We start from the raw sequence: 26,577 nt of genomic DNA, 5'->3' as shown, positions 1-26,577 counted from the left end.
AGGTGAAAAAATCCACCATACACCTTGCAATCTTGCCCCAAGGGAAAAATTCCTCTTTGGTTATCAATTGTTATCAATCAGACCCACAGCCTCTTGGAAACAATGGTGTATGAAACTAAACCTCCATTAGATTTCCGGGAAGCAAATACCACAGAAAGACTGCTGCATGCCCACCCCTGATGATTTCATACATAGTGAAGGAGACAATCAACTCTCCCTTCCCCGCCATAGCCTAGTTAATGGGTGAGAGAAAGATGGAGAAATCTCCTCTGCTGCTCCAACTTCCCGGTCAGGCGGGATCTCCATGTGTGATCTGGGGGACGGGTAAGAGAAGGTGGCTCTGGAGCAGCTGAGCCTGCCCCTCTCTTCTGAGGACCCCAGGTGTCATCTACCCCATGCTGATCTGATCAAATATGTCTCACAATGAACCAGGAGGGGGAGGGCATTTTCTTTCATATCCACTGATTTTGGTAGGCATTACTGCAAAAAGAAGGCAATTCTGTAGTGCACAAAGAAATTACATGCCAATAAACAGGTAGTTACTTGGGAAATCTTATAGGGGTTCTATGTGTGTCAGCCAGTGAAATCACCATAAACCTGACAGAATACATAGCACTATGATCAGCAGGGTGTAGACTGGACAATTTATAAGCTTGAGAAACGGGCAACTTAATCCACCTAATGACAGATGTTTAGGCCTGGTCCTAATCAAAATAGCTATATTTGTACAACCCCTACTGTGTTTATACCCAGCGAGTACACTTACACTGGTAGGGGGAAAGAACCTTTATACTGGTATAACTGTGTCCACACTAGGGGGTTGCACCACTTTAGCTATAAAGGTTTCAAATCAGTACAGTTCAAGTAGTAGAACAACTAGCCCTTTTATCTTATCTTATATGTTGAAGTCATAATTAGTAATAATGTCTCATACTTGGAGACATTATTCAATCTACAATCATAACTTGACTTACAGTCATTGCTACATTTTAACATACTTTCAGATTTTAAAAAAGTTAACAAAACCTCCACACTTGCTTGTTCCTTTTCTTTTCAGTAAGCTCTGGGGTAGATCTAACACTATAATAAAATAAGGTTGCGATATTCAAATACATCTAAAACAGCTTGGAACTGATCACCTACTGAAAGTTAGTTGGAGTTGGGTGCTTAACTCCCTGAGGCATCTTTTTTTTTTTTGGGGGGGGGGGGGGGGAAGAAGAAAGACATCTAAAGCATTTTCAGCCTCTCTTGTAAGACACCACCATCTTAATAAAATATAATTTATATCAGTAATATTTAACCCAATTGTTCAAAATCGTAAGTTAGTTTCCATCCTATAAAAATGTTATAATACATAGTATATTTAGGGACACATCACTCATTATCTCCTGGCAATCACAAAACACTGTATTACCCAAATAAGCTTTGAGCACCAGAACATGATTCTCTTCGTAAATGTCCTACTCAATAAAAAGAATTCCACATCAATGCTGCAAAAGAGAAACCAGGCAAAAAACAACCACATATTTTCTTCTTCATAGAACTAAGCATACGGTTGTTACATCATTTAGCAGGCATTTACTTTGAGTACTTGAGTTGCATTATTACTCAATAGCTTTAAAAGTGCATCTCTCAAATTTACTGTGTTAACAAATGTTATCCATCAGGGGAACAATTACAGTCCCAGAAAATGGTCTGTTTAATCCATTGCTCTCTCACTTTCTGAGCAAAGGATATTTTATTATTTTATTTTATGTGGGATGAAGAGACAGTTTATTACTCACAGTATTTATAATGCATTTCACATTCATTATCATGAAACCATGAAACAGTCTTATTGCAACAAGAATAATTTGTTCACATACTATAAAAGTGGTATAATTCGCTCACCTCTTCAGAGATTACTCATTGTACATATACTTGCTGACCAATATCAAAACTGTTTAATATCACTGCTAGCAACACAAATGGAAATTATTCCTTCAGTAATATGTGCCATCAGCTATCAAATAGTTTATATAAAGCAACAAGGAATTTTATTTTCCAAACCATACACACATTTAATATGTAATCCTGAAATTATGTTTCTTTCAGATTACATGAATGATGCCAATTGAGTGGTGAAAGTAACATATTATTTTGTGCATTTTTGTAAGTATGAAAATCCATTCAAAATTGCTCTAGCAAACTTTTATAGTTACCAAAATAGGGAAACCAAAAACTTAAAGTACTGACATTAAAAAGTCTATAAAAATATACAAAGATCTCTAACAATCTATTTTGGCATTGTGTGTTACCTTTTATATAGGCGTTAAATCTAGAAGTTTTTCTATATTCCCTTGTGACATTTTTCAAGCTTATAGACATGCTGGAATACAGCTGCAATGCAACATCCCACGGTGGGTCACTTGTAGTAAGGGATTGAATCTAGAACCCTCTGGATCTAAAATGATGAGCCTCTATTACCTGAACTAAACAATTCATATCTGTTATGGCTATAGTGGACTCAACCATTATTTTTTAAGCTGAAGAAAATGTATCGGGAATGGATGGAGAAAGTGAATATATTTTACAGGTTTACCAGTCTCTTATGTATGGAGAACATGAAAAAATGGGTGTTGCCATACCAACTATAACGAGACTAATCAAATAAGATGGGCTATTATCAGCAGGAGAAAAAAAAAACTTTTGTAGTGATAATCAGGATGGCCCATTTCCAACAGTTGACAACAGTTGACATTTTTTCATGTTCTCTGTGCATACATATCTTCCTACTGTATTTTCCACTGCATGCATCCAATGAAGTGGGTTTTAGCCCATGAAAGCTTATGCTCAAATAAATTTGTTAGTCTCTAAGGTGCCACAAGTACTCCTCGTTCTTTTTGCTGATACAGACTAACACAGCTACCACTCTGAAATAAGCCCAGTTCCATCATCCTCTCCTCATAAGTCATGTGCCCCAGCCCCCAATCATTTTCGTTGCCCTCCACTGGACTGTCTCCAATTTGTCCACATCCTTTCTGTAGTGGGGGGCCCAAAAGTGGACACAATACTCCAGATGTAGCCTCACCAGTGCCGAATAGAGGGGAATAATCACTTCCCTCGATCTGCTGGCAATGCTCCTACTAATGTAGGCCAATATTCCACTAGCCTTCTTGGCAACAAAGGCACACTGTTGACTCATATCCAGCTTCCTGGCCACTGTAATCCCCAGGTCCTTTTCTGCAGAACTGCCGCTTAGCCAGTCGGTCCCCAGCCTGTAGCAGTACATGGGATTCTTCCATCCTAAATGCAGGACTCTGCACTTGTCTTTGTTGAATCTCATCAGATTTCTTTTGGCCCAATCCTCCAATCTGTCTGTATGTATGCCAATAAAAGATTTAAGAATACCTTTTATGTCTTTCGGGAACTTGTTGTTGAGTTTTGAATTTCTCTTTTATTCATCTAGCAGATGTCAAACCAGAAGCACTAATCTTATGGAACTCTGTCACTTAGGCTAGTAGTGTACTGCCCAAACTCTCTTCTTCATTTGTTCTCCATGACCAAGCATTTTATAATTTATTTATTGTTCTGAGAATACGTGTCTAAGTGAGAACATTCATATGCTTTGTAAAACAGAATTCAGAGAATGAATTTAGTGAGGTAATTCCTTCCTGTGTATTATTAATATTTCCTGAAGTTATATGTAAACTTTTCCATAATAAGAACATGTATCTTTCAACAAATTTGGTTTAGAAGAGATCCTACAAAGCAACCTACTAAATGTTACATGCTCACCTTCTGAAAGAAATGTAAAAACTCAGCTTCTCCAAAAACAGATGATAGGTTTGACAAAACATGTTTGGAGACAAACATGCAAGTTGCAATAAATGATGTTTACAACAATGCCAAGTTATAAGTCTGACATTTTTCTGTTTCTAAAAGTAATTTTAATGACATTTCACACAAATGGAATGGAAACTATAACTATTTTAGTTTAGAGATGCCAGCTTCTAACATACTAATTTATTTTTAAGAGGAAAAAAACACTCATTAAGAGACCATATAGTACCACCCCACGCGTCACCTTCACACGCCCCAGAATGAAAAATTGGTTCATTGCAAACAGAGAATTTAAGCATCTCTTGTAGCTTGATGAACAAGTGTTTTTAACATTACTCTAAGCAAAGGCTTTGATCTATTTTACTGCTGTTGTACAATGAATCATGGAAGTATCTATGGGTTTGAATAGACATTTTTTTCTTAAAACTTCCAAGCCAATGCAAATAAAAAATAGCTTTAAATATTGCCCTTAGAACTGAAAGCAAGAGGACTTTGTAGCAAAGACTCATGTAGACAGATCCATTGTCAACTACCCTGTCATATCATTGACGCAAAAAAAGATATGGCAAGAACATCATACATATATTGAGGAAGTGAGAGTTTTACTTTTTAAATTAGGTTTCAGAGTATTAGTCATGTTAGTCTGTATCCGCAAAAAGTACAGGAATACTTGTAGCACCTTAGAGACTAACAAATTTATTAGAGCATAAGCTTTCGTGGGCTACAGCCCACTTCTTCGGATGCATATAGAAGAAGTGGGCTGTAGCCCACGAAAGCTTATGCTCTAATAAATTTGTTAGTCTCTAAGGTGCTACAAGTACTCCTGTACTTCTTAAATTAGTTTATTTTGTTAACAAGGAAGTGCAGCGTTAGCTTGATTTTGTGTTTCAAAACAGAAAACTTTTCCTAGAATCTAGTAACTGTCAGACTCAGTAGCTTGACACAGGTTGTGGAGCCTTTCAGCAGTAAGTCGGTGGTTTGACTTCAGGCCAGGTCAAAAGATGTAGTTACTCAGGGCTTGTCGACAGGGTGCAGCTATGCACAATAATGGAATGTGATTTGTAAGGTACACTACTTGGTACTTTAATGTAGTACTGTTTCAAACAGTGCATGAGGGAACTATTAGTGTGCACCAGCAGGGTCTACACAGACAAATTAGTGCGCAACATGTTAGTGCATTTTAGAAATCATACTCCTTTAGTGTGCATTGCTGTCCCAGGTAGACATCATCTTTACAACTATTAAATTATCTATGTGAGCATGATTGTGTTCTCAGTTCATTTATAGTGGACAAGTATCCATATTACAAAAAAAATTCTCATAATGAGAAAGTTTGTAAGCAGTATCAGCAGACAGACCAGCAACTGATTAGGCATGGAGACTGAACTACTTACAGACCTCTTTATCTGGCCTCTCCAAGTTACAGTTGGAGACTGTTGACAATTTGCATTGCCACTGCTCATCCTGTACCTTCTGTAGAAGTAATAATACAAATATGCATTTACATAGTGCCTTTCACTAAATGTTGTCAAAGCAATTTTAAAAGACCAATAGCCACATTTTACAATTGGGGAATCTAAGATACATTGCCTAAACCCACACAGGATGTCAACAGAAAAAACAGAACCTAGGTCTCTGGACTCCTATGTCCCTCTCTAACCAGTGGACCACACACTGCAAAACTATCACTTTTCATTAACACTTAAAAATTAAAGAAGAAAACTTTTTTGTTCTGGTTAATTGCATGTCTGAAAATCATGTGGTCACGTTACTGTACGCTTGAGTTTACAGCTCTTACGAACATGCTCAAAAACACAATACACGGGCATATTTTAAGATATTAATCATACACTATTTAGTTTCAACATGTTGATAATTAAAGGTAGAGATGAAAGGCTTCAGGCTGTAAAGTGAGACCACGTTTATTTTTGGTTTCAGATATTTTAGTTTATAAGTCAGATGCTAGAACAACTTTTCAGAAAAAAGGTTTGAGTACATTAACACATACATAAAGTGTTGATGCAATAAATTTATGTTTGTTGTATACATAAAATTAAACAAACATAATGACTTTGCACATCTACACAGAGAGAGAGAGAGAGAGAGAGAGAGAGAGAGAGAGTGAAGAATCAAGATGAACCACAGAAGTGGAAGAATAAACTTTCCATATTCAAATAGTGCAAATAGTGTGGTCAAACTTGAGAAAGCCCAGAACTTAACTAAAACCAAAACATATGACTGCATTCAACATGTACTGGCTTCTCAGCAAAAAAGGAATATGTCATGTTATTAAAATGCCATGGTTAGTCTCCAAGAGAGAATCTGTATAGTCAAGAGTTACATTAATCATTTTCATGTAAACCACCTTTATAAACAGTGGACATTAATGAAAACTTATTTTGCCTTCCACTAAGACTTGTATACAAGCTTTGCAAAAAAGACAAAATTCAAACATACTGGAAGGTTTTAAGGACATATGACAACATAATTCTAATGATACATATCCAGAAACCAAATATAGTCACTCTTAAAGGAAAAAATATTCATCATGGCCACATTCTATAGCGCTGATTTTATTATACAACAAATAAATGTGTCCAACAAAGTTTCTATGCCACAGCTGCAGTTATGTAATTTCTCAACACTAGAAAGCTGTCTTTTGATTGCATTATATACTGGTCTTGGTTTGTGCTTCATCCAATCAGAAGTTAGTCTATTGATAAAAGTAGCATTTGTTTTACAGAATATACTAATTTTATATGAATAGCCTGCTGTGTCATTAACTGAAATTAATAAATTAAGTTAATTGCTTAAGAACAAGCCAAGCAACCGTCTGACTGTCTGATAATCTCATTTGTGATTAAAAATATGGACTACATTTTGAGGCAGTATTAAAAAAAATCATCCTTGATTAGGAAACTTCTAGGAGCCAGTTCCTCTACACTAACCATCTCTTCCATGTAACTTAATGTCAAAGAGTCATAACGACTCTATCAGAGGTACTATTTTTTTCACATCTCTAGTTTTACACCAGGATATTTAAAAAATAAATAAATCCTTGTTCATAAAATGGATATTCAGCAATGTAATGAAATTTGATGCTGGGAAACAATTTACTTTAACTATTACATTAACAAAGTGCAACAAGATCACTTTTCACTTCAAGAGTTCAAATCTTGCAGTTAAAAAGGTAGGTAACATTTTCTCTACAGTTGTTAAATGATAACTATGGTTCAGGAAATCAACATTTATTTTCTAAAATTAACATTATTTAGAGCTTCTGAGTTGTCAGACAGAATATAAAACAGCTGAGTCAATGTTTTTAAATTGCAGTACTAAATGAGAGGAGTAAGCTAATGGAAAAATGCCCACTGGATGTGAGGCTGCTTCCTTCAATATATACAGTTAAAAATTAAGGAAACAGTAGGTAATTGAATTCAGATGTTAACAAGCTAGTAGAAAACTGGCATTTTACTGTAATTTTGTTAAGTCGAAAAACAAACTTGTACATAGCAGGGAGATTAGTTGCTCATGAAGAGCCAAGAAAATTTATTTATGTATCTGAAACTTCTTGTGCAAGGTAAACAGCATCAATAAATATATCTACAAAGTCCTTTTGAACCACTGAACCATTACAGTCAACTGCTTTTACTATTCATTGCTAAGAAGTGAGTGATTTTGCTCTCTGCAGTATAAATAATATTCTTAGGCAGGTTGCTAAGAGATCTGTTGATGTGAACTGCAGCTGTAACTTGAACATCATCAAGAAAATAAGTTGCTAATAGCAACCCATAAATTTGGCTATTCAGGCTTGCATTCAAAACATTTATGCTGTCCTACTTTGCTGGCTTATTACATGTCTTGTAAAACAAACCGCAAAGTAAAGTAGAGACGGTGTCCTTGCTGTAGAATTCTGCAATATTAGTTAGTTTTATAGTAAATTGTAAAAGATTTTGTAAATTTTTGAAAGAATATGATTACGTTCCCAAAGCCTAGTTTCCCATATTGGGATTCCCTGAACTACATTTTTGTGATGTCATCAAAAATTGCATAAAATATAGAGAATCTGAGGTTCAGAATTTGGCAGTCAGCTGACTGCAAAGGTGATTATAAAATATTTTATTTTAGAATTTAAGTCTCTTCATAATTTTGAAACTATTTCAACTAGAATCACCCTACCCAACCCTCCATTATTAAAGGGGGGGAAAGATGCAATTACATTCCTCCTATCCAAACTACTACCTCCACACGTTCCCTTTTACTATTAAAGGGATAAGACAGACTTCATTACAGCAATTTTATCCAAATTTGTTCAAGTAAATGGATGCAAAAAAAGTCATTCAATACACAGGCAACATATTTCCTTAGGAAGGTTGTTCTAATGCTGATAGCATTTTGAAATCTAGAACTACACATCTGAAATATTAAAAGCAGTATCTTTGAACTTTTGGCATGGGACTTTGATTGTTAATGAAAGTAATTTCACTATTTGGGAAACACCGATCCATAATAGGTGTATAACTCATCTACCCTAGTCAATCTGGAACATACAAAAAAGAACAATGCAATGAGCAACACAAGCCTTATTTTCTTTAGTACAGTAACTTCAGATTGGAAATGTTAGTGTAGCATATCTGCTTCTTTTCCCCCTTAAAAATACAGTAGACAAAATAACTAGTGCTACTGAAACAAATCTGTAACCTTATCAACATGTCATCAACATGAACTTATAATTCCTTGCCATCCAAACATTTTATCAGGATGGAAAGGAACTAGAATTTTTAATCTTTTTTTTCCTCTTGCAAGATTATCGGAATTGTAACATAAAAAAGCGCTATTTACATTAGTAATGACAAAGTAACATCTATAAAACTGGATAAATGAAAATCCTGAATTTGTCCTAAACCTAGAGACATAAGCCATTAATTACGTTGACTATGCAAACTGCAGTATAGGCAACTCACATTAGTGTCATATCACTTTAAATAGACAATCTGATAAAGATAAGCAGCATATAACCCTGCTTCTAACTATATTAGTATGGATGCTGTAGTATGAATAATGTAACACGTTTCTATTTTTCACGGACCTAGCTTAAACTTATAGCTCCAATCACGATTATAACATTAATATTAATAATTGGAGACATACCTATCTCTTACAACTGGAAGGGACCTCAAAAGGTCATCGAGTCCAGCCTGCTGCCTTCACTAGCAGGACCAAGTACTGATTTTTGCCCCAAATCCCTAAATGGCCCCCTCAAAGATTGAACTCACAATCCTGGGTTTAGCAGGCTAATGCTCAAACCACTGAGCTATCCCTCCCCCCCAACTACATATTGCAACTAAAGACTGGACTCATGTTAACATAAGCAAGTTCCAGCAATAGGTATTTATTCCAATGTTCCCATTAATGACCACCATCCTTGAAACTTGCTAAAAAAAATTACTGTTTTAAACAACGCACACACTTTGTTCCTTGTATTTAGGTGACCAGATAGCAACTGTGAAAAAATGGGACAGGGGGTGGGTGGATAATAGGTGCCTATATAAGAAAAAGTCCCCAAAAATGGGACTGTCCCTATAAAAACGGGACATCTGGTCACCCTACTTGTATTTAATAATATAATGTAGGCTTTTAATCAGAAAGTCTGGTATACACTTGGCCTGTTGCTAGGCATTTACTGTAAGTAAGATGTCTTATCTATATACAATTACATAAAAGAATAAGCAATGTATTAATTTTACAGCTTTAGTCTTTGAATAGATTTGATAACTTGCTGATCATCATCAATATTTATTCTTTGAATGGATGTGTGTTCACATTTTGGTAAATGCCACACTCTATAAGGAATGATGCACTGAAAAATTATTTTTAAAAAGTTTGTTCTGATATCAAGAATGGATTTGAATGGACTTCACTGTACTTCCAATGGCCAGGTGCCATCCATTATTAAACTTTAGGTTTTACCAAGTCTTCTACTAGACGTCTCGAGTTAAGTTAGAAGTTTTGGCTGTGATACAAGCAGTGATGAAAACCATATGAGTAGTAACAAGTCTTAATGTCTTTCCTCAGTACTAAGATGGGCTAATCTGTAGAAGCAGTTTACTCAAGTATCATCCAAGGTGCCAGGCAGATCAGGAACTTTTCAAGTTGAATTTTTTCTTGTAATGCCCGCTCTCAATTTCACAGCACTCAACACAAGTTTGTTAATACTGTCTTAAAATTAAAAAATTTGAAATAAACCTCTTAGGTGGATTATCACTGCTTTTGGAAGGACTGCCACATTTACCAGGTATGTTACATTTTTGTATCTATTCACATTTAAACAGCAGTACAGAATTAAGCAACATATTTTCAATTAGTATATGAAGATAACACTGTTAGGTAAATAAGTGCTTTGCAGTACTAAATCATTTATAAAGTAAAAATATTTTTCATAATATACTTTGTAGTTCAAATATTTTCAAGTTTACTGAAATTTTAGAATCAAACGGAGTAAAAGCAATAGTGCTCGAGCTGGATAAGCAAACAGTAATCAACCTTATAAAAAGAAGAGAAGTGATTTATTTTGTCATGTAAATATTTAAAGCAATATATGATAAATCTTTCCTTGTTATTTTAATCTATGCACAGCCCTGTTCTATAATCATTACTTACAATTAATATACTTCTAAAAGTTATTTTAATGAAAAATTTATTTTATCAAGCATAACAAAATGATTTAAAAACAAAAATTAAAAAGTGAACAGAATAGATGTTTAAATAAGTGAAAATAGCATAAATGCTCATAGATTAACGTTCATCTAACTTTCAAGGTACAAGTAAAGTAGACTATTCAAAATCAATAAAATAAAAACCAATATCTCTGCTATTTTATTTAAGATTGCATTTCTCATAGATGCACTGTATATCTTTAACATAATGCTGTATTTTCTAGACCATGCCTTAGTTTCTTAGATGTTCTTATTCAGAAAGTTGTTACATTTTATTTTTCTTAGGCATTAGTTCAAAGAAACACAAAGAGTTAAAATATAAAACCATTTATTTTGGGGAAGGAACAATGACTAACAGAAGCCAAACTATTTTTAAATATAGCGGTCAAAAGACTTATTATCTTGCCTTTCTTTGGACAAAAACTCTGTACAGAGTAATGATTTGTGATACTAATGAACACAAGGATTTTCCCTGCCTGTCTTCAAGCAAAACCAATGTTTTATTCCTGGCTCATTTAAACATTTCCTTTTCAGAAACAATGCTCTAGGAAACTTGCCTCCCTTCATCAAACTACCTTAACAGCAGCTCTTTCTAAACATGGCTCTATTGACTACTCTCCTGTAAACTCCTTCAGTGTCATGACTTATAAGAAAACAACGATCACATGTTGTCATTTTCTGCTGCTGGAATCTAGCCATAGAGTAATTTCAATGTTTTTCTTTGAACCTATGCACACTTACCAGGGCCTTCAAATAATCTTTATGCCCCCAAACTGATTTATTATATTTTCTCTTGTAATGCACATTTACTATTTAACATTATGAAGTTACTGTACTGTTACACAGGAATTTCTAATCCAAGTTTTATTACATCTGAATGGTGTTAGTCACATTAAAATAACATTAAGAAATACCAAGTACTGTACCACACTAACAAATGCATAAAAAAGAAGAGTTGATCTCTTCTGTATGGTATCTGGCAACCTGAGGTTTGGATAAAACAGACAAACTTTAGAATTCCAAATCATAGAGGCTCAACTGCGTCCCAAGGGGAGTTTGTAGAGGCACAATATCTTCTAGACCTTCAGGATGTGCACGGAAAACATTACCATTGCAGTGTGTCTAAGTGCTGGGCATGCTTTCTGCACCCCAACAGCTTCCTGCCTGGGGCTAGCGCACACAGCCCCCTCTACTTCCCCACCCTTAAATTTGGGGTGGCTTGTGCTCCTGGAGGTGCTGCGCAGGAGCACTCTCTGAAGTCAGGGAAGCACAGGGACTCTATGCAGTTGGTGCAAGTAGAAGAAATGCTTCTTGTGCCCTTCCCCACCCCTGCTGTATCTGGGTACAATCTCTCCCTCAGTGTTCTGGTCAATTAGTAAGTATGAGAACTGTTGAGGGTATACATTATCTTGACAACAGTAACCCATTTCACATACTTTATTACATAGTTACATATTTAAATATTTCATAAAATGGCTGGATTAAAACATTTGGCGCATTTATATTAATCTCCTGGGATTTAAGCAGACACAAAAGTTAGTAAAGAAGTTAGAACTGAGCTAAAAAATTACAATATTTTTGCAGAAAATGTTCAATACCTCTTCATTGTGAAATTGAGAATTTCACAACCACAAAAACATTTGAAATTTCAAATGGAATATATTTGCCAATTGCTACACACGTGCTACTTCCCACTGACATTTCTGTCAGTTATACATCCGTTTCAGAGGGAGAATAAGAATGGGTACTCCTGATGCCCCCCTACTTTATAGCATAATAATTTTTATATTCCCTGGGATTTATGAAGTTACTTCCAGTATAATTAATGTAATGCTTAAAACACAGTTTCATAGAATATCAGGGTTGGAAGGGACCTCAGGAGGTCATCTAGTCCAACCCCCTGCTGAAAGCAGGACCAATCCCCAACTAAATCCCCAAATTGCTCCCTCACGGATTGAACTCACAACCCTGGGTTTAGCAGGTCAATGCTCAAACTACTTAGCTATCCCTCCCCCAAAACTTAGAAAGCCAGGCCAGAGACACTAAGGCCCAGATTCACCATGAAATCAATTTGAGGTAATAGCCTAAGTGATATGCCCAAGGTCACAGAGGAAGCTGCGGTAAAGCAGGGAATAGGACCAAAGCCTCCCATGTACTAGGTTAGCACCCTAATCACTGGACCATCCTGCCTCTCACACACACACACACACACAAAATCACTGGTCTCATATAAGTAAATTAAAAGCAACAATGCAAAACAACAAAAACACAAAACTGGAATTTAGCATAGGCCAAAGCAACACACCTGTATAAGTGAGTGCACTCACTTTCCCAAAGCTAGAACTAGAAAATGACAGAAGTAACAGTGTCAAAGTGCCTGCATCAAGAGAATCTTTAGCCATAAATTGACAAACATTTAATTTAGCAATCAAACAAGGATCTACATCCACCCAACATTTCCCAAAAGAATTCTATGACATCCCAAAAAGAGATTATGTTATAAACAGGATATGCATAACAAAGTTTACAGCAGTGCCTCTTGTGTTCTACATAGAATACAGTAGCATACACCCAGCTCCTCAAATTAAGTCTAAATATCCTAGTAAGTGGACAATTAGAGCAAAAATCGGGCCTCCTGAATCTCAGTGCTATGTTCTAAACAACGAGACCATGCTGCCTTCTTCAGTTTCAAGTCAAAGCTATCTTTGCTCCTGGACTGGAGTACCTCTTTCCTAGATCCACCTAAGCAGATTGGTGGACCCAATTAGGTTTGAATTTTCTATGAGAGATTTACCATATATCTGAGGGCCACTCTATTAACACCCTAGTGACTAAATATGATTGTCTTTTGTCCGCTGAATTCCCCTACCTGTATATACTATCTTCACAGATCACCTGGGGGAATGAAGGGTTTAGAGAGAGAGCAAGCACGTAAGGATGAAATCAAAGAGCCAGTGGTGAATATCATACTCTGAGTCTGACTGATTGCAGCAGAGAGAGTTTTTGAAATCCTATGCCATGGCTGAGATACAAGAGAAAAGCACTTTCTTCACCTCCACTGTAGCATCTAGAAAGTCTTGAACTGCAAAAAAATTCTAGGTGGCTGATTAAATCAGACAGTTTCTATTTGCAAAGAACTTCTGCTTCTTAGTCACTGTGAACATAACTGATTGGATTCTAACAACACTGGCTACATCCATGGTAGCTGATCCATGTTAGGCGGGGACAAATCAAATTTATCCCATATTCCATAATTGTCTAATATGAAGCATCTGGTAATGTATACTGTCAGAAGCAATTTCTATATTCCTGATAATTCCTATATTCCTAACATAGTGTCTAATTTTTGCCAGTTTTGCTTGCAAGATTTCTAATGTGCTGGAGGAGTTTCAGCCACATCTCTAGCAGATAGAACCATTTCCCCTGTTATTAATAAACTCTGATAAAGGGTTTTGGACCTACTGTTGACTGTTCATTAATGTTTTCTTTGGGAAAAGGAATTAGCTCTCCTTAGGCAAGCAGTTTAGCCATGCTCAGGAAGTCATGTGGATAGTGACAACCTTGACAATTATTGTTTATGGGCAGGTTATTAAGAAGGCTGTAGAGAAACAATCTGGAATTCTCCAATTTCTCTGATCCATGTCAATACGATTTTCCTCTGGGCATGGAACTGAGACTGCACTTGCTTCAATCGTTGATTACTTTCTTCCAGTCTTGGAGAGAGGTTAGGTGTCCAGGATGATTATTTTAGAGCTGTCTTCAGCCTGATACTATTGGCCACAATGTTTTGTTCATTTGCTTGAAGAATCTAACTGGGATAAAATTCAGTAGTTGCAATGTTACCTTAAATAGAATTGTGAAAAGATATTGCTGAGCAATTGCTCATCAGCCTTACTGGCAATTTCACAGGGTTCTATTCGATCACCCGATGTATTCAATTTAAATGGTATGCATTGGGGGAAATTGTCAAGAGATCTGGATTGCATTGGCATTAATTCACAGATGATTCAAGGCTCAGGCCTGAATGGTACAGACTCCCTGCTTTCCCAAGGATTAGTCAAGGGGAGTGGATGAGAGCAATCTGGCACAAGGTAAACCCAGAAATTATTTATTAGATATTATTAACAGGTATGGTGAACTAACATCTGTCCCTGCTTTTGCAGCGAGATATATGCATTTTGTTGACATGGTCTGAAATTTGGGAGTGTTTCTGGATTCCTAAATAGCAGTAGTAATGTAAAAAATACTTTTTAATTTGCATATGTCTGACCATTCCTCTGATGTGGATATAGCCCAACTGATCAACATCTTTAGGACCTCTGCATTGGATTACTACATGGGACTGCACTTGGATCAGCCATACATTACAACAATAAGTCTTATCTATTTAGATTGTAAACTTTTCAGGGCAGACTGTCTATGACTCTGTCCATGTAGAGCCCCAAGAACAATGGGGCCCTTATCTTGGGGTTTGGGCCTATAGGTGCTCCTGTAACACAAATAAAAATATTACTTCTGTTCCCAGTGATGGGAATTGGCTTACAGTTAACTTACAGGTACAATTTAAGTCTCCGATTTTAAACAATACAGACCTATAGAATTTGGATCTTTGTCACATAAAAGATCGACTCTTTCCCTATATACCACTGTAACAATAGTAATAAGTGCAGGGCTTTTACCAGGAAAAGACGGTTACTCACCTTTGTAACTGTTGTTCTTTGAGACGTGTTGCTCATATCCATTCCAATTAGGTGTGCGCGCGCCGCATGCACGATCGTCGGAAGATTTTTACCCTAGCAACACGCGGTGGGTCAGCTGAGGCTCCCCCTGGAGTGGCGCCCTTATGGCACCGGATATATGCCCCTGCCGACCTAGCATCCCCTCAGTTCCTTCTTGCCGGCTACTCCGACAGTGGGGAAGGAGGGCGGGTTTGGAATAGATATGAGCAACACATCTCGAAGAACAACAGTTACAAAGGTGAGTAATCATCTTTTCTTCTTCAAGTGCTTGCTCATATTGATTCCAATTAGGTGACTCCCAAGCCTTACCTAGGCGGTGGGGTCAGAATGAGATGTCGCGGAGTGAAGGACCGCTAAACCAAATGCAGCATCACCCCTGGACTGCTGCACTATCGCATAGTGGGAAGCAAAGGTATGCACTGATGACCAAGTTGCTGCCCTACAGACCTCCTGTATGGGTACATGAACCAGGAAGGTGAAGGATGAAGCTTGAGCTCGAGTAGAGTGGGCAGTGAGGTGTGTAGTTGGGACACCAGCCAAGTCATAGCACACACGGATGCATGATGTGATCCAGGACGAGATGCGCTGGGTGGAGACCAGGAGGCCCTTCATCTGGTCTGCCACCGCTACGAACAGCTGGATCGTCTTCCTAAAAGGTTTTGTTCGTTTGATGTAAAAGGTGAGGGCCCTGGGAACGTCTAGGGAATGCAGCTGTTGTTCTTGCTGAGAAGCGTGCAGCTTCGGGTAGAAGACCGGAAGGAAGATGTCTTGGTTAACATGGAAGGCAGACACCACCTTAGGAAGGAAGGCGGGATGTGGTCGCAGCTGCACCTTGTCCTCATGAAACACCGTATACGGTGTGTCCGACGTGAGGGCTCGAAGTTCCGACATGCATCTCGCCGAGGTGATAGCGACGAGGAAAGCTGTTTTCCAGGAAAGTTATAGGAGCAAGCAAGTGGCCATCGGTTCGAACGGGGCACCCATGAGCCTGGATAGGACGAGGTTGAGATCCCACATAGGCGCTGGATGCCGAATTTCCGGGTACAGACGTTCCAATCCCTTGAGGAACCTGCTGACCATGGGATTGGAGAAAACCGAGCGCCCATTTTCGCCTGGGTGGAACGCAGAAATCGCTGCTAGGTGTACTTTGATGGATGAAATCGCCAGGCCTTGCTGTTTCAAGGACAAGAGATAGTCTAAGATGGTAGGTACTGGCACCTCCAGAGAGGCAGTATTGCTCAGGGCACACCAGCAGGAGAAACACTTCCACTTGGCCAGATTGGTGGACCTAGTAGAGGGCTTTCTGCTACCCAAGAGTACGTGCTGCACCGAGCCATGTGACCCAGTAGACCGAGGCATGTGCGTGCTGTCGAGGTCGGGAAGCTTTGGAGGCCCTGTATGATGGTCGCCATGGACTGGATGCGGGCCTGCGGTAGGCACGCCCGGGCGAGATTTGAATCCAGAACTGCTCTGATGAAGTCTATTCTTTGGGTCACTGCAAAGTGGACTTTTCGACAGTGAACAGCAGGCCCAGCTGTCTGAACAAGCTCATGGTAAATGGAACATGAGATTGCACCTGGAGCTTGGAGCAGCCCCGAATGAGCCAGTCGTCGAGGTACGGAAACACTTGGATCCGATGTCGACGGAGCGAGGCAGCTACGACAGCCATAGACTTTGTAAATACCCTTGGTGCCGTGGATAGGCCGAAGGGGAGGGCGGTAAACTGGAAGTGTCGTTGATTGACCACAAAGGAAAGGAAGCGCCTGTGAGGTGGGTAGATCGCTATGTGGAAGTACGCGTCCTTCATGTCGAGGGCAGCGTACCAGTCTCTAGGATCCAGGGAAGGAATAATGGTCCCCAAGCAAACCATGCGGAACTTCAACTTTACTATGAATTTGTTGAGTCCGCGCAGGTCCAGGATGGGCCGTAGCCCTCCTTTTGCCTTGGGGATTAGGAAGTAGCGGGAGTAAAACCCCCTGCCCCTCAGTTCCCTTGGAACCTCCTCTATAGCTCCAATAGCCAGAAGCATCTGCACCTCCTGTGGAAGGAGTTGCTTGTGAGAGGGGTCCCTGAAGAGGGACAGGGAGGATGGGAAGGGGGGGGGGACAAAGCAAATTGAAGTCGGTATCCACTTTCCACCATGTGTAGGACCCAGCGGTCTGACGTTATGCGGGACCACGCAGGGAGGAAATAGGAGAGGCAGTTGGTAAAAGGTGGGACAGGATCCAGAAAGGAGACTGGTGCTCCGCCCTCGGGCGCACCTTCAAAAGTTTTGCTTGGGCCCCACCGATGGCTTGGGGGACCCTGGTTCTGGCCAGTCTGAGGACCAGATGGCCTCCTCCTACCACCGCGGCTTTGTTTTCTGGAGAAGTCCCGTCTCGGCTGGGGGTTAGGGTAGGTGCGCTGCAGTTGGGGTCGGAAGGGCCTACGTTGCATCACTGGGATATGCATGCCCAATGAGTGCATGATGGTCCGGTTGTCCTTCAGACTCTGGAGTCAGTTTTGTCTGAAAATAGCCCCTGGCCATCAAAGGGCAGGTCCTGAATTGTTTGCTGCAGCTCCGGTGGAAGACCGGACACCTGCAGCCACGAGATGTGGCACATAGCTACGCCCGAGGCTAGAGTCCTAGCCGCCGAGTCTGCCGCATCTATTGAGGCCTGCAAGGATGTCCTGGCTACTTTCTTGCCCTCCTCCAGCAAGGCCCCAAACTCCTCCCTGGACTCCTGAGGAACCAGCTCTTTAAACTTCCCCATCAAGTTCCAGGTATTATAGTTATACCGACTCAAGAGGGCCTGCTGGTTAGCCACCCTGAGTTGTAGGTCACCAGTCGAATAGATCTTGCGCCCGAATAGATCCAGGCATCTAGCGTCCTTGGATTTAGGCGCGGGAGCTTGTTGACTGTGTCTTTCCCTCTCATTAACAGACTGTACAACGAGGGAGCACGGTTGGGGGTGAATGTACAAATACTCGTAGTCTTTGGAGCGGATCAAGTACTTTCTCTCCACCCCCTTGGCAGTGGGAGGAATAGACGCCGGAGACAGCCAGATTGTATTGGCATTAGGGACAGTGACGTGGACCAGGACCGAGATCAGTGCCAACCCTTCTCGCTCTGCGATGGAGGGCGCATCATGGAGGGCTTGCCTATCGATGGAACAGCCCACACCAGCGGTACTGAAGGTTGTGATGGTCCCAGCTCAGTGAGCGCGATCAGGTCATGAGAAGTGGAGAAAGTCTCCGGGGTGGAAGGCAGGCCGAGCTCGACCACGGTACGCACCGGGGAGCTTATGTGCACTGGACTCAATGGCGCCGGAGTTGGAGCCTTTGCAGGGCGGCACGGGATGCTGCTCCAAGGGGGGTATCGGCGGTGCCGGCAACTGTACAGGAGCAGCAGGTTGCTTGTGCTGCTTCTTGGTTCCTGGAGACAGCGAGCGGTGCCATGCTGGTAGTGATGCCGGAAATGTCCGGTGTCGGGAGTCTTTGCCGGTGCCGGGTCGATCTGGCGGCAGAGGCATGCTTCGCACCGACGGCGCTGGGCCGAGGATGCCCGGCTAAGTGCTGCTTCCATGAGGAACTGCTTCAAATGAAAGTCTCGCTTCTTTTTTGTCCGAGGCTTGAATGCCTTACAAATGCTGCACTTATCTGGTTGATGGGATTCCTCCAGGCACTTCAGACAAGAGTCGTGGGGGGTCTCCCATAGACATCGGCTTGAGGCAGGCTGAGCAGGGTTTGAAACCCGGAGACCTTGGCATGGACCTGCGTACTGGGAAGGAGGAAAGGGGAGAAGCCCCTTACCTCCAATTACTATATACACTAACTAAACTACTAACAACTATACTATAACTACTATCTACAGGTATAAACGAGCAAAGAGCTAGGGAAGTGGAGATCAGCTATGCCGCGCTCCACAGTTCCAACGACCGTCATGGGCGGTAAAGAAGGAACTGAGGGGGCGCTGGGTCGGCTGGGGCATATATCCGGCACCATAAGGGCGCCTCTCCAGGGGTGACTCAGCCAACCCACCGAGTGTTGCTAGGGTAAAAATCTTCCGACGATCGTGCACGCGGCGCACGCACACCTAATTGGAATCGATATGAGCAAGCAGTCAAAGAAAAATCTTTAGATCTGAATACCTAAGACAAGAGGCAAGTTGATCCTGAGTTTGAGAACTTACAACTGTAGATTTTTCCCCACCTCAAATTTGAGCACATGATCAGAGACTGTTCTGATGGATGCATTTTATACCTAATATAAATATTTCCCATCCCTCTAAATGCAATAGGAACAGTAAATCTGTTTAAAATATACTGCATTTTAATGCTAACAGCCATCAGATGATTAATAAACTGGGATCATATCCTAAAAACTTGTAACAAGTTTTGCTACAAAACTCACATACAACATGTGTCTCATAAGTCTAGAGCCCACTGTACTACACTTAAACCCTATTTCAGTGCATTATCAAGTGACCTTTTAATTGAGCTCAATAAACTCCTTCACTGTTGCATAAGCATCAACTATTCTGCAACTTCATTCTTATTCTTTGTAAGAATCATTTTTGGCTATGGCCAAAGAGTGTTACAAGAGATTAATTAAACTAGAAGTATGAAGAAGTTATTTGCAGTTCTACATTCTCTAACTTTGGCTATATTTTGTTCTTTCCCCCCACCCCCAGATTAGTTATTCTCCGCGAGAAGACATGAAAGAATATATGTTGCTTCTCTTCTTGGGTTTGTGCTCTGCTAAACATTTCATTGGCCTTTCACACTTTACATTAAAGCATATGATGCTGCAAGATATGGAAGATGAAAATGACGATGATAACTCTTTATTTCCAACTAGAAGACCAATTCCTCCACAAGTTCCTTTTGACATATTTCCAGTATGTCCCTTTGGATGTCAGTGTTATATGAGAGTTGTCCACTGCTCTGACCTTGGTAAGAATAAATCTGCATGTCTGTTTATCATGGGAATTATTCTTTGGAAAATTTTTAAAAGAACGTGAATTCTGCACTTCCATGAATTATGAACTTATGAAACAAATCATGTTTTGAGGGATAAAGTAGTATTCATTTTCAAGGAGACTAATTTTTTACTACTAGATTGTTTCAGTCAGATTTCCAAAGGATATCCTCTATGAAATTCTCTCCCTGAGGCCTTGTCTACACACACAGCTTATACCGATTTGTTCACACCAGTTTAGAAACTGATGTAATTAAAATCAGTGCAACCTCCTTGTGTGAGGGTTGACTTGTATCAATGTAGTTGAAGATGGTAAGCAATTTAGACTACATAAAACTCATTTCCTTAATTATAAAATGCTATTTTATTTAGACAAAGATTTGCTTTCCCATCTGTAAACAAGATTATTTCAATCCAACGATGAGAGAATAATGCCCACAAAACATAAGAACTCTTATGTTCCTAAAATTTTCAGACACACATTCTGCCTTCACATATTTCCTTTATTTCAATTGAAATTGTGCCAAAGTATATGAGGACAGAATACAACCTCTATCAAATGTTCAATGTCTTGTATTTGTATTAGACAAGTCCCTACTCCTCTCTCCCGTAAAAGTTTACATCTAAAAAGTATTTGATTTGCGGAGTGGTAGATCACATGACAACAGAAAAGGATGACAAGAGACAAAGAAGCCACAAATCAGCCACAAGGAAATTATAATGCAAGAGCATAGAAAAATATCATTTTTTTGTTTAGGTTAAGACTGAATACCATAACCATAATGATGACATTTTGACCAAAGGAAAATATGTTAATAACACTGTAAGATTCATAGATATATAATATAGTACATAAGGATCACAGTCTCTAAAATTAATGATCATAGTCTCTATCTGTGTAAGTCTTTGTTGTTAGGATTTACATAATTCAAGGATGCCAATGGGTTGTTTTAACCTGAGTTTATAACAAAATTGGGCATTCTTAAAGAAAAAGTTTTTTTTTTTAAATCCCCCCTCCCCATTCCCTCCACTGACTCCTTTTCCTCTCCCTTATTACCCTCACCCCTCTATCATTTCCACCAGCTCTGCCTACTCTTCCGCTTTCCATCCTGATCTGCCCACTCCTCCTGCCAACACAAATCCTCCCACATCCAGATCCCTCTCCTTATCTCTGGTGACATTTGCCTCACCCATAGACCTCCCTCCATTTTCACCCTCTCCACCTCCTACAGCCATCTCTGCCAGGACATCTGCTCTTCTCATGCCACAATTCTCAACCTATTTTTATGGATGTTTTCCTTATTATCTGAACAAAATAAACAACTTTTGCAATCTGTAACAGGGTAATTGTGGTTGGGGGCCCTGTTACAGGTTGCAAAACTGTTTTATTAAATTCAAACATTTAGAAAAGATCCATAAAAAAGATTTTATATTTAAAATAATTATACATTTGTCAATTATGGCACATGTCATTAAAAACAGGCCATTTGGAACCAGGTAGTAGGGAGAGCTCTTGTGGAATGCCACAACCTTTATTTCAGCCCTTTCCATATTAATTACACCTTCCTCCCCCAGAACAAGTACAGCTGTCTGGACTCTACCGTAGGACTGCTGTACCCTCTTCTTCCCCACTGCCTTCCTGAGGCCATGGTCTGAACTCTCTCCTATCTGGAATCTCCTGTCAGTTCCTGCTTAGTTTCCCATCCCTCCCTGATAGGCCTTTCTCCAGACCCTGGATGGGAGGAAGTGGGGAGAGAGGAACAGAGGGTCCAGAGCTGCAAGCAACAGCCTTTGTCTCATATAATATTTATGCAATGGGATGGAGGCCAAACCAGGTCTGACAGTGAGCTTTCTACAGAGGATAAGATTATATTTCTTATTGCATGCTGTTGTTCTAAACTTACATTTTATCTTTAATAAAGAAGTATATATCGCTCAAGTTAATTTAAATCATTTTGGGATTCAAACTCAAATTTAAAAAGGCACAATTAGAAATCCTCAGAATTTGCCTATTCATGACAGTTAGCAACCAAAGCTGAAGACAATAAGATCATTAACTGGAGCAGCAAAAAACAAAACTAAACCCTGAACTCAGGTATTTCCAAATACAAAACGTGGGACTGATCCGATTTTTAAATGTGTTCTTTTTTTAAATGATAAATCTAAACATCCAAGGTGAAATTCATTGCAATGCAGAAGGTCCATGAAAAATCCCTCCACACCCCACTTTACTTCTCCTCAATGTAACTTCCACTCTGTATTTAATGTCATATCTACTAACTTTACTGACAAATAGTAGTTTTTACTCCTCTTAATTCTGAAAAAAGAAGAACAGGAGTACTTGTGGCACCTTAGAGACTAACAAATTTATTAGAGCATAAGCTTTCGTGGACTACAGCCCACTTCTTCAGATGCATATAGAATGGAACATATATTGAGGAGATATATATACACACATACAGAGAGCATAAACAGGTGGGAGTTGTCTTACCAACTCTGAGAGGCCAATTAATTAAGAGAAAAAAAAACTTTTGAAGTGATAATCAAGCTAGCCCAGTACAGACAGTTAAGAAGTGTGAGAATACTTACAAGGGGAGATAGATTCAATGTTTGTAATGGCTCAGCCATTCCCAGTCCTTATTCAAACCGGAGTTGATTGTGTCTAGTTTGCATATCAATTCTAGCTCAGCAGTCTCTCGTTGGAGTCTGTTTTTGAAGTTTTAATACTCACCAGCAACCACACATCACTGAACAAAACCACTAACCCAGGAACCTATCCTTGTAACAAACCCCGATGCCAACTCTGTCCACATATCTATTCAAGTGACATCATCATAGGACCTAATCACATCAGCCATACCATCAGGGGCTCGTTCACCTGCACATCTACCAATGTGATATATGCCATCATGTGCCAGCAATGCCCCTCTGCCATGTACATTGGCCAAACCGGACAGTCTCTACGCAAAAGAATTAATGGACACAAATCTGACATCAGGAATCAAAATACTCAAAAACCAGTGGGAGAACACTTTAACCTGTCTGGTCATTCAGTGACAGACCTGTGGGTGGCTATATTACAACAGAAAAACTTCAAAAACAGACTCCAAAGAGAGACTGCTGAGCTAGAATTGATATGCAAACTAGACACAATCAACTCCGGTTTGAATAAGGACTGGGAATGGCTGAGCCATTACAAACATTGAATCTATCTCCCCTTGTAAGTATTCTCACACTTCTTAACTGTCTGTACTGGGCTAGCTTGATTATCACTTCAAAAGTTTTTTTTCTCTTAATTAATTGGCCTCTCAGAGTTGGTAAGACAACTCCCACCTGTTTATGCTCTCTGTATGTGTGTATATATATCTCCTCAATATATGTTCCATTATATATGCATCCGAAGAAGTGGGCTGTAGTCCACGAAAGCTTATGCTCTAATAAATTTGTTAGTCTCTAAGGTGCCACAAGTACTCCTGTTCTTCTTTTTGCGGATACAGACTAACACGGCTGCTACTCTGAAACCTTAATTCTGAAGAACACAAAGTACTATGGAAGAACACACCAGATTCAATTCTGCCTTATAAATCAATAATTAACAAAGAGAAATAAAGACCACTTTTGAATTTCAAATCAAAGGTAGAGATTACATACTAATAGTTGTTTAAAAATCAGATTTTGACTTGTAAACTGATCCTACATAATATGGATCCACTGAATTATTGAATCCCATGAAGCCACTTTATTGTAACTTTTCTAACCAGAACCATTTAGTTTAACAAGCAAACAGGATGTGTACATTTTATTTTGAGTAACCCTAACAAACTATTTTTTACTGAAAGTGAAAGTCAAGATAAATCTGGTTATTTTAAAATGTCCTGTATAGAAAGGTACCAGCATGGGAGTCAAGAGAGCTGGGCTCTATTCTAACTCAGTGTGACCTCTGTTTCACAGTTTACCCATGTGTGAAACGGAGAAAAAATGCTTATCTGTTTTTCTAAAACGCTTTGAGATCTATGAATTACAAATGTGTTTAAGTATTATTGTTTACTTTTTGTTCTTTATGAAGCTTGGATGTTGAAAATAGACTAGTCAGTTTAACTTTTTATTTTATACAGTCAGTTCCTACTCATTTTCACTTTCTGGTGCCTACACTTTAACAGGATGCTACAAACTTTTGGGAAAATGACAGATGAATTTTATTCTTTTAAAAAGAAACTGTTTCAATGGTATACTGAAAACAATGGAATTGTGGGCTGATGTTGAGCATTGTATAAAGATATGAAACTTTTTTTTAAAAGCTAAAATTATAAGATAAACTGACCTAACAACATATATATTCAATGCAGAGCTAAAAACCACATATTTACATTCTCATTGTGTTGTCCTACTTAGCAGTTAATGGTTTACTGTATATCAACATAGTAGGTATTTATATATATTTTTGTTTATCATTAACACTAAATAGGTTTGACTTCAATACCAAGCAATATTCCACCTGATACTCGCATGATAGACCTTCAAAACAACAAAATTAAAGAGGTCAAGGAAAATGATCTCAAAGGACTCACATCACTTTATGTAAGTTTGTTATTTTCTGATTCAGTTTTATTTAGGCAACTCTGAGATTTTATTTATTTATATAAATCATGTCCTTCCTTCTACAATAATTTAGATGAATTAGAATAAAATATTTTGATGTCTTCAACTCTGGGTGCGTACACATTACAGACTGCAATCTTGTCAGTTTACATGGAGCTCACAACATCCAGACACACGCCATGGGCAGGGAAAATACATTTAAGCTTTTAAGTACCCAGAGAGAAATTTCTCTCAGCTTTAACTGACTATAAAACAAATTTCCCACTCTCCCCATCTAAGAACTGTAACCAACAGCCATAAACTTAATCCCACATGTGAAGCAGATGTCAGGGAGGAATTTTCAAAAGCACTCACCTAACTCTGCTTCCATTGAAGTGAATGGTAAAACTCCCATTAACTTCAAATGAAACAATGTAAGGCCAACACTGAGCTCCTTTGAAAATCCTGTCTGCCTTATTAATTCTTTAAGATATAGGCAAGCATACTAAATTAAAATAATATGAAAATGATTAAAAATTATGATGAGAAAATGACACTTTAAAACTAGAATATATCAATGTGACAGGATTGTACCTGATACTGCCTTCCAGCAGTGCAAGCAAAATAGGATGGGCTGGGGTGACTGGGAGGTCTAGATCAGGAAAATCTGTTATAAACAACTATCGTAAACAAAAATAAAAATCACATGCTTTTTGCAAAATCCCTCCTATTTCACAAATATTTGAGATTTTTTCCCCGTATCTTCTATCTCCTCACAGATCATGCAGCATATCTTGGTTTTTTTAATAGTCTCTTAATTCAGTTTTTAGATGTAACAGACAGCCACCATACACAAAAAGAAAAGAAAAGAACAAATCCACACGTCAAGTCAAAATAAAAAAGTCAAGTCAAGTCAAAGTCAACTGACCAACATAGAGTACCTTAAAAAGAGACCCCCCCAATTTCATGGTAATAAATACAGGATAGATAGGTTTGACTGATGGAAAAAATCCTTTCCAACAGCACTTGGTCTCTCAACAACAAATGAAAGTTTAGCAAATCTAATTTACTCCACAGTCTATCAGAAGAGCTTTTACTTATTGTGGATTCACTGGTAGTAGAGAAAATAGGTATTATACAACCTTAGTGGTTGCCACACTTAGTGTCTACTTGTGAAATGCCTTGCATCCAGACACAAAAATGTAATCAGCATGAACTTTACAGGAAGTTAACGAAGAACACACTATTCTTTTTATTTAAGTGAACACTAACTGATACTAACCTCCAGTGTCAGAACACAGAGATAAATCAGGAGCGATTACTAAGGCTGCGAGTCTGTCACAGAGGTCACAGAAGTCATCGATTCCATGACTTTCTGGGACCTCTGCAGCTGCAGCTGCCGGCGTGGCTGACCCCAGGGCCGCCCAAACAGCTGCTGGGGCAGATCCCAGGGTGAGACGTCCAGGAGGCTGCTAGGGAGGCCCCGGGGCTGGCTGCTGGAGCAAACCCTGAGGCCAGCTGCTCCTGGGGCAGCCCCGGGGGCAGCTGCACTGACTGCTGCTGGAGCAGCCCCAGGGCTGCCCGAACAGTGACCAGTGCCACTGGCCCCGGGAGCTGCTGGAGCAGCAGTGGTCCCTGACCGCCCCCACCCCCTGCCACCAAAGCAGGGGCCAGCCATCAGTCCCCGGGGTTCCCCAGAGCAGAGGTCCCCGGGGGCCCCAGGAGTTTTTGTCAGGGATATTTATAGTAAAAGTCATGGACAG

The 26,577-nt window shown here is 39.5% G+C and overlaps 2 protein-coding genes across 4 annotated transcripts in view; one reads left to right on the top strand and one right to left on the bottom strand.

Moving 5' to 3' along the window:
- Positions 1-26,577, bottom strand: part of CENPP (centromere protein P) — a 345,180-nt gene that overhangs the window by 153,629 nt on the left and 164,974 nt on the right. The gene's annotated exons all lie outside the window — the stretch shown is intronic.
- Positions 9,893-26,577, top strand: part of ASPN (asporin) — a 41,838-nt gene continuing 25,153 nt past the window's right edge. Inside the window, exons 1-3 of the mRNA XM_054033773.1 lie at positions 9,893-10,117; positions 19,950-20,211; positions 24,702-24,814. Of these exons, the coding sequence (XP_053889748.1) occupies positions 19,974-20,211; positions 24,702-24,814 (351 nt within the window). The 5' untranslated portion in view covers positions 9,893-10,117; positions 19,950-19,973. The remainder of the gene's footprint in view (positions 10,118-19,949; positions 20,212-24,701; positions 24,815-26,577) is intronic.

Source organism: Malaclemys terrapin, chromosome 7 (genome assembly GCF_027887155.1).
Source record: "Malaclemys terrapin pileata isolate rMalTer1 chromosome 7, rMalTer1.hap1, whole genome shotgun sequence".
NCBI classification, from domain to species: domain Eukaryota; kingdom Metazoa; phylum Chordata; order Testudines; family Emydidae; genus Malaclemys; species Malaclemys terrapin.
This window is presented reverse-complemented; position numbering and strand designations above follow the sequence as displayed.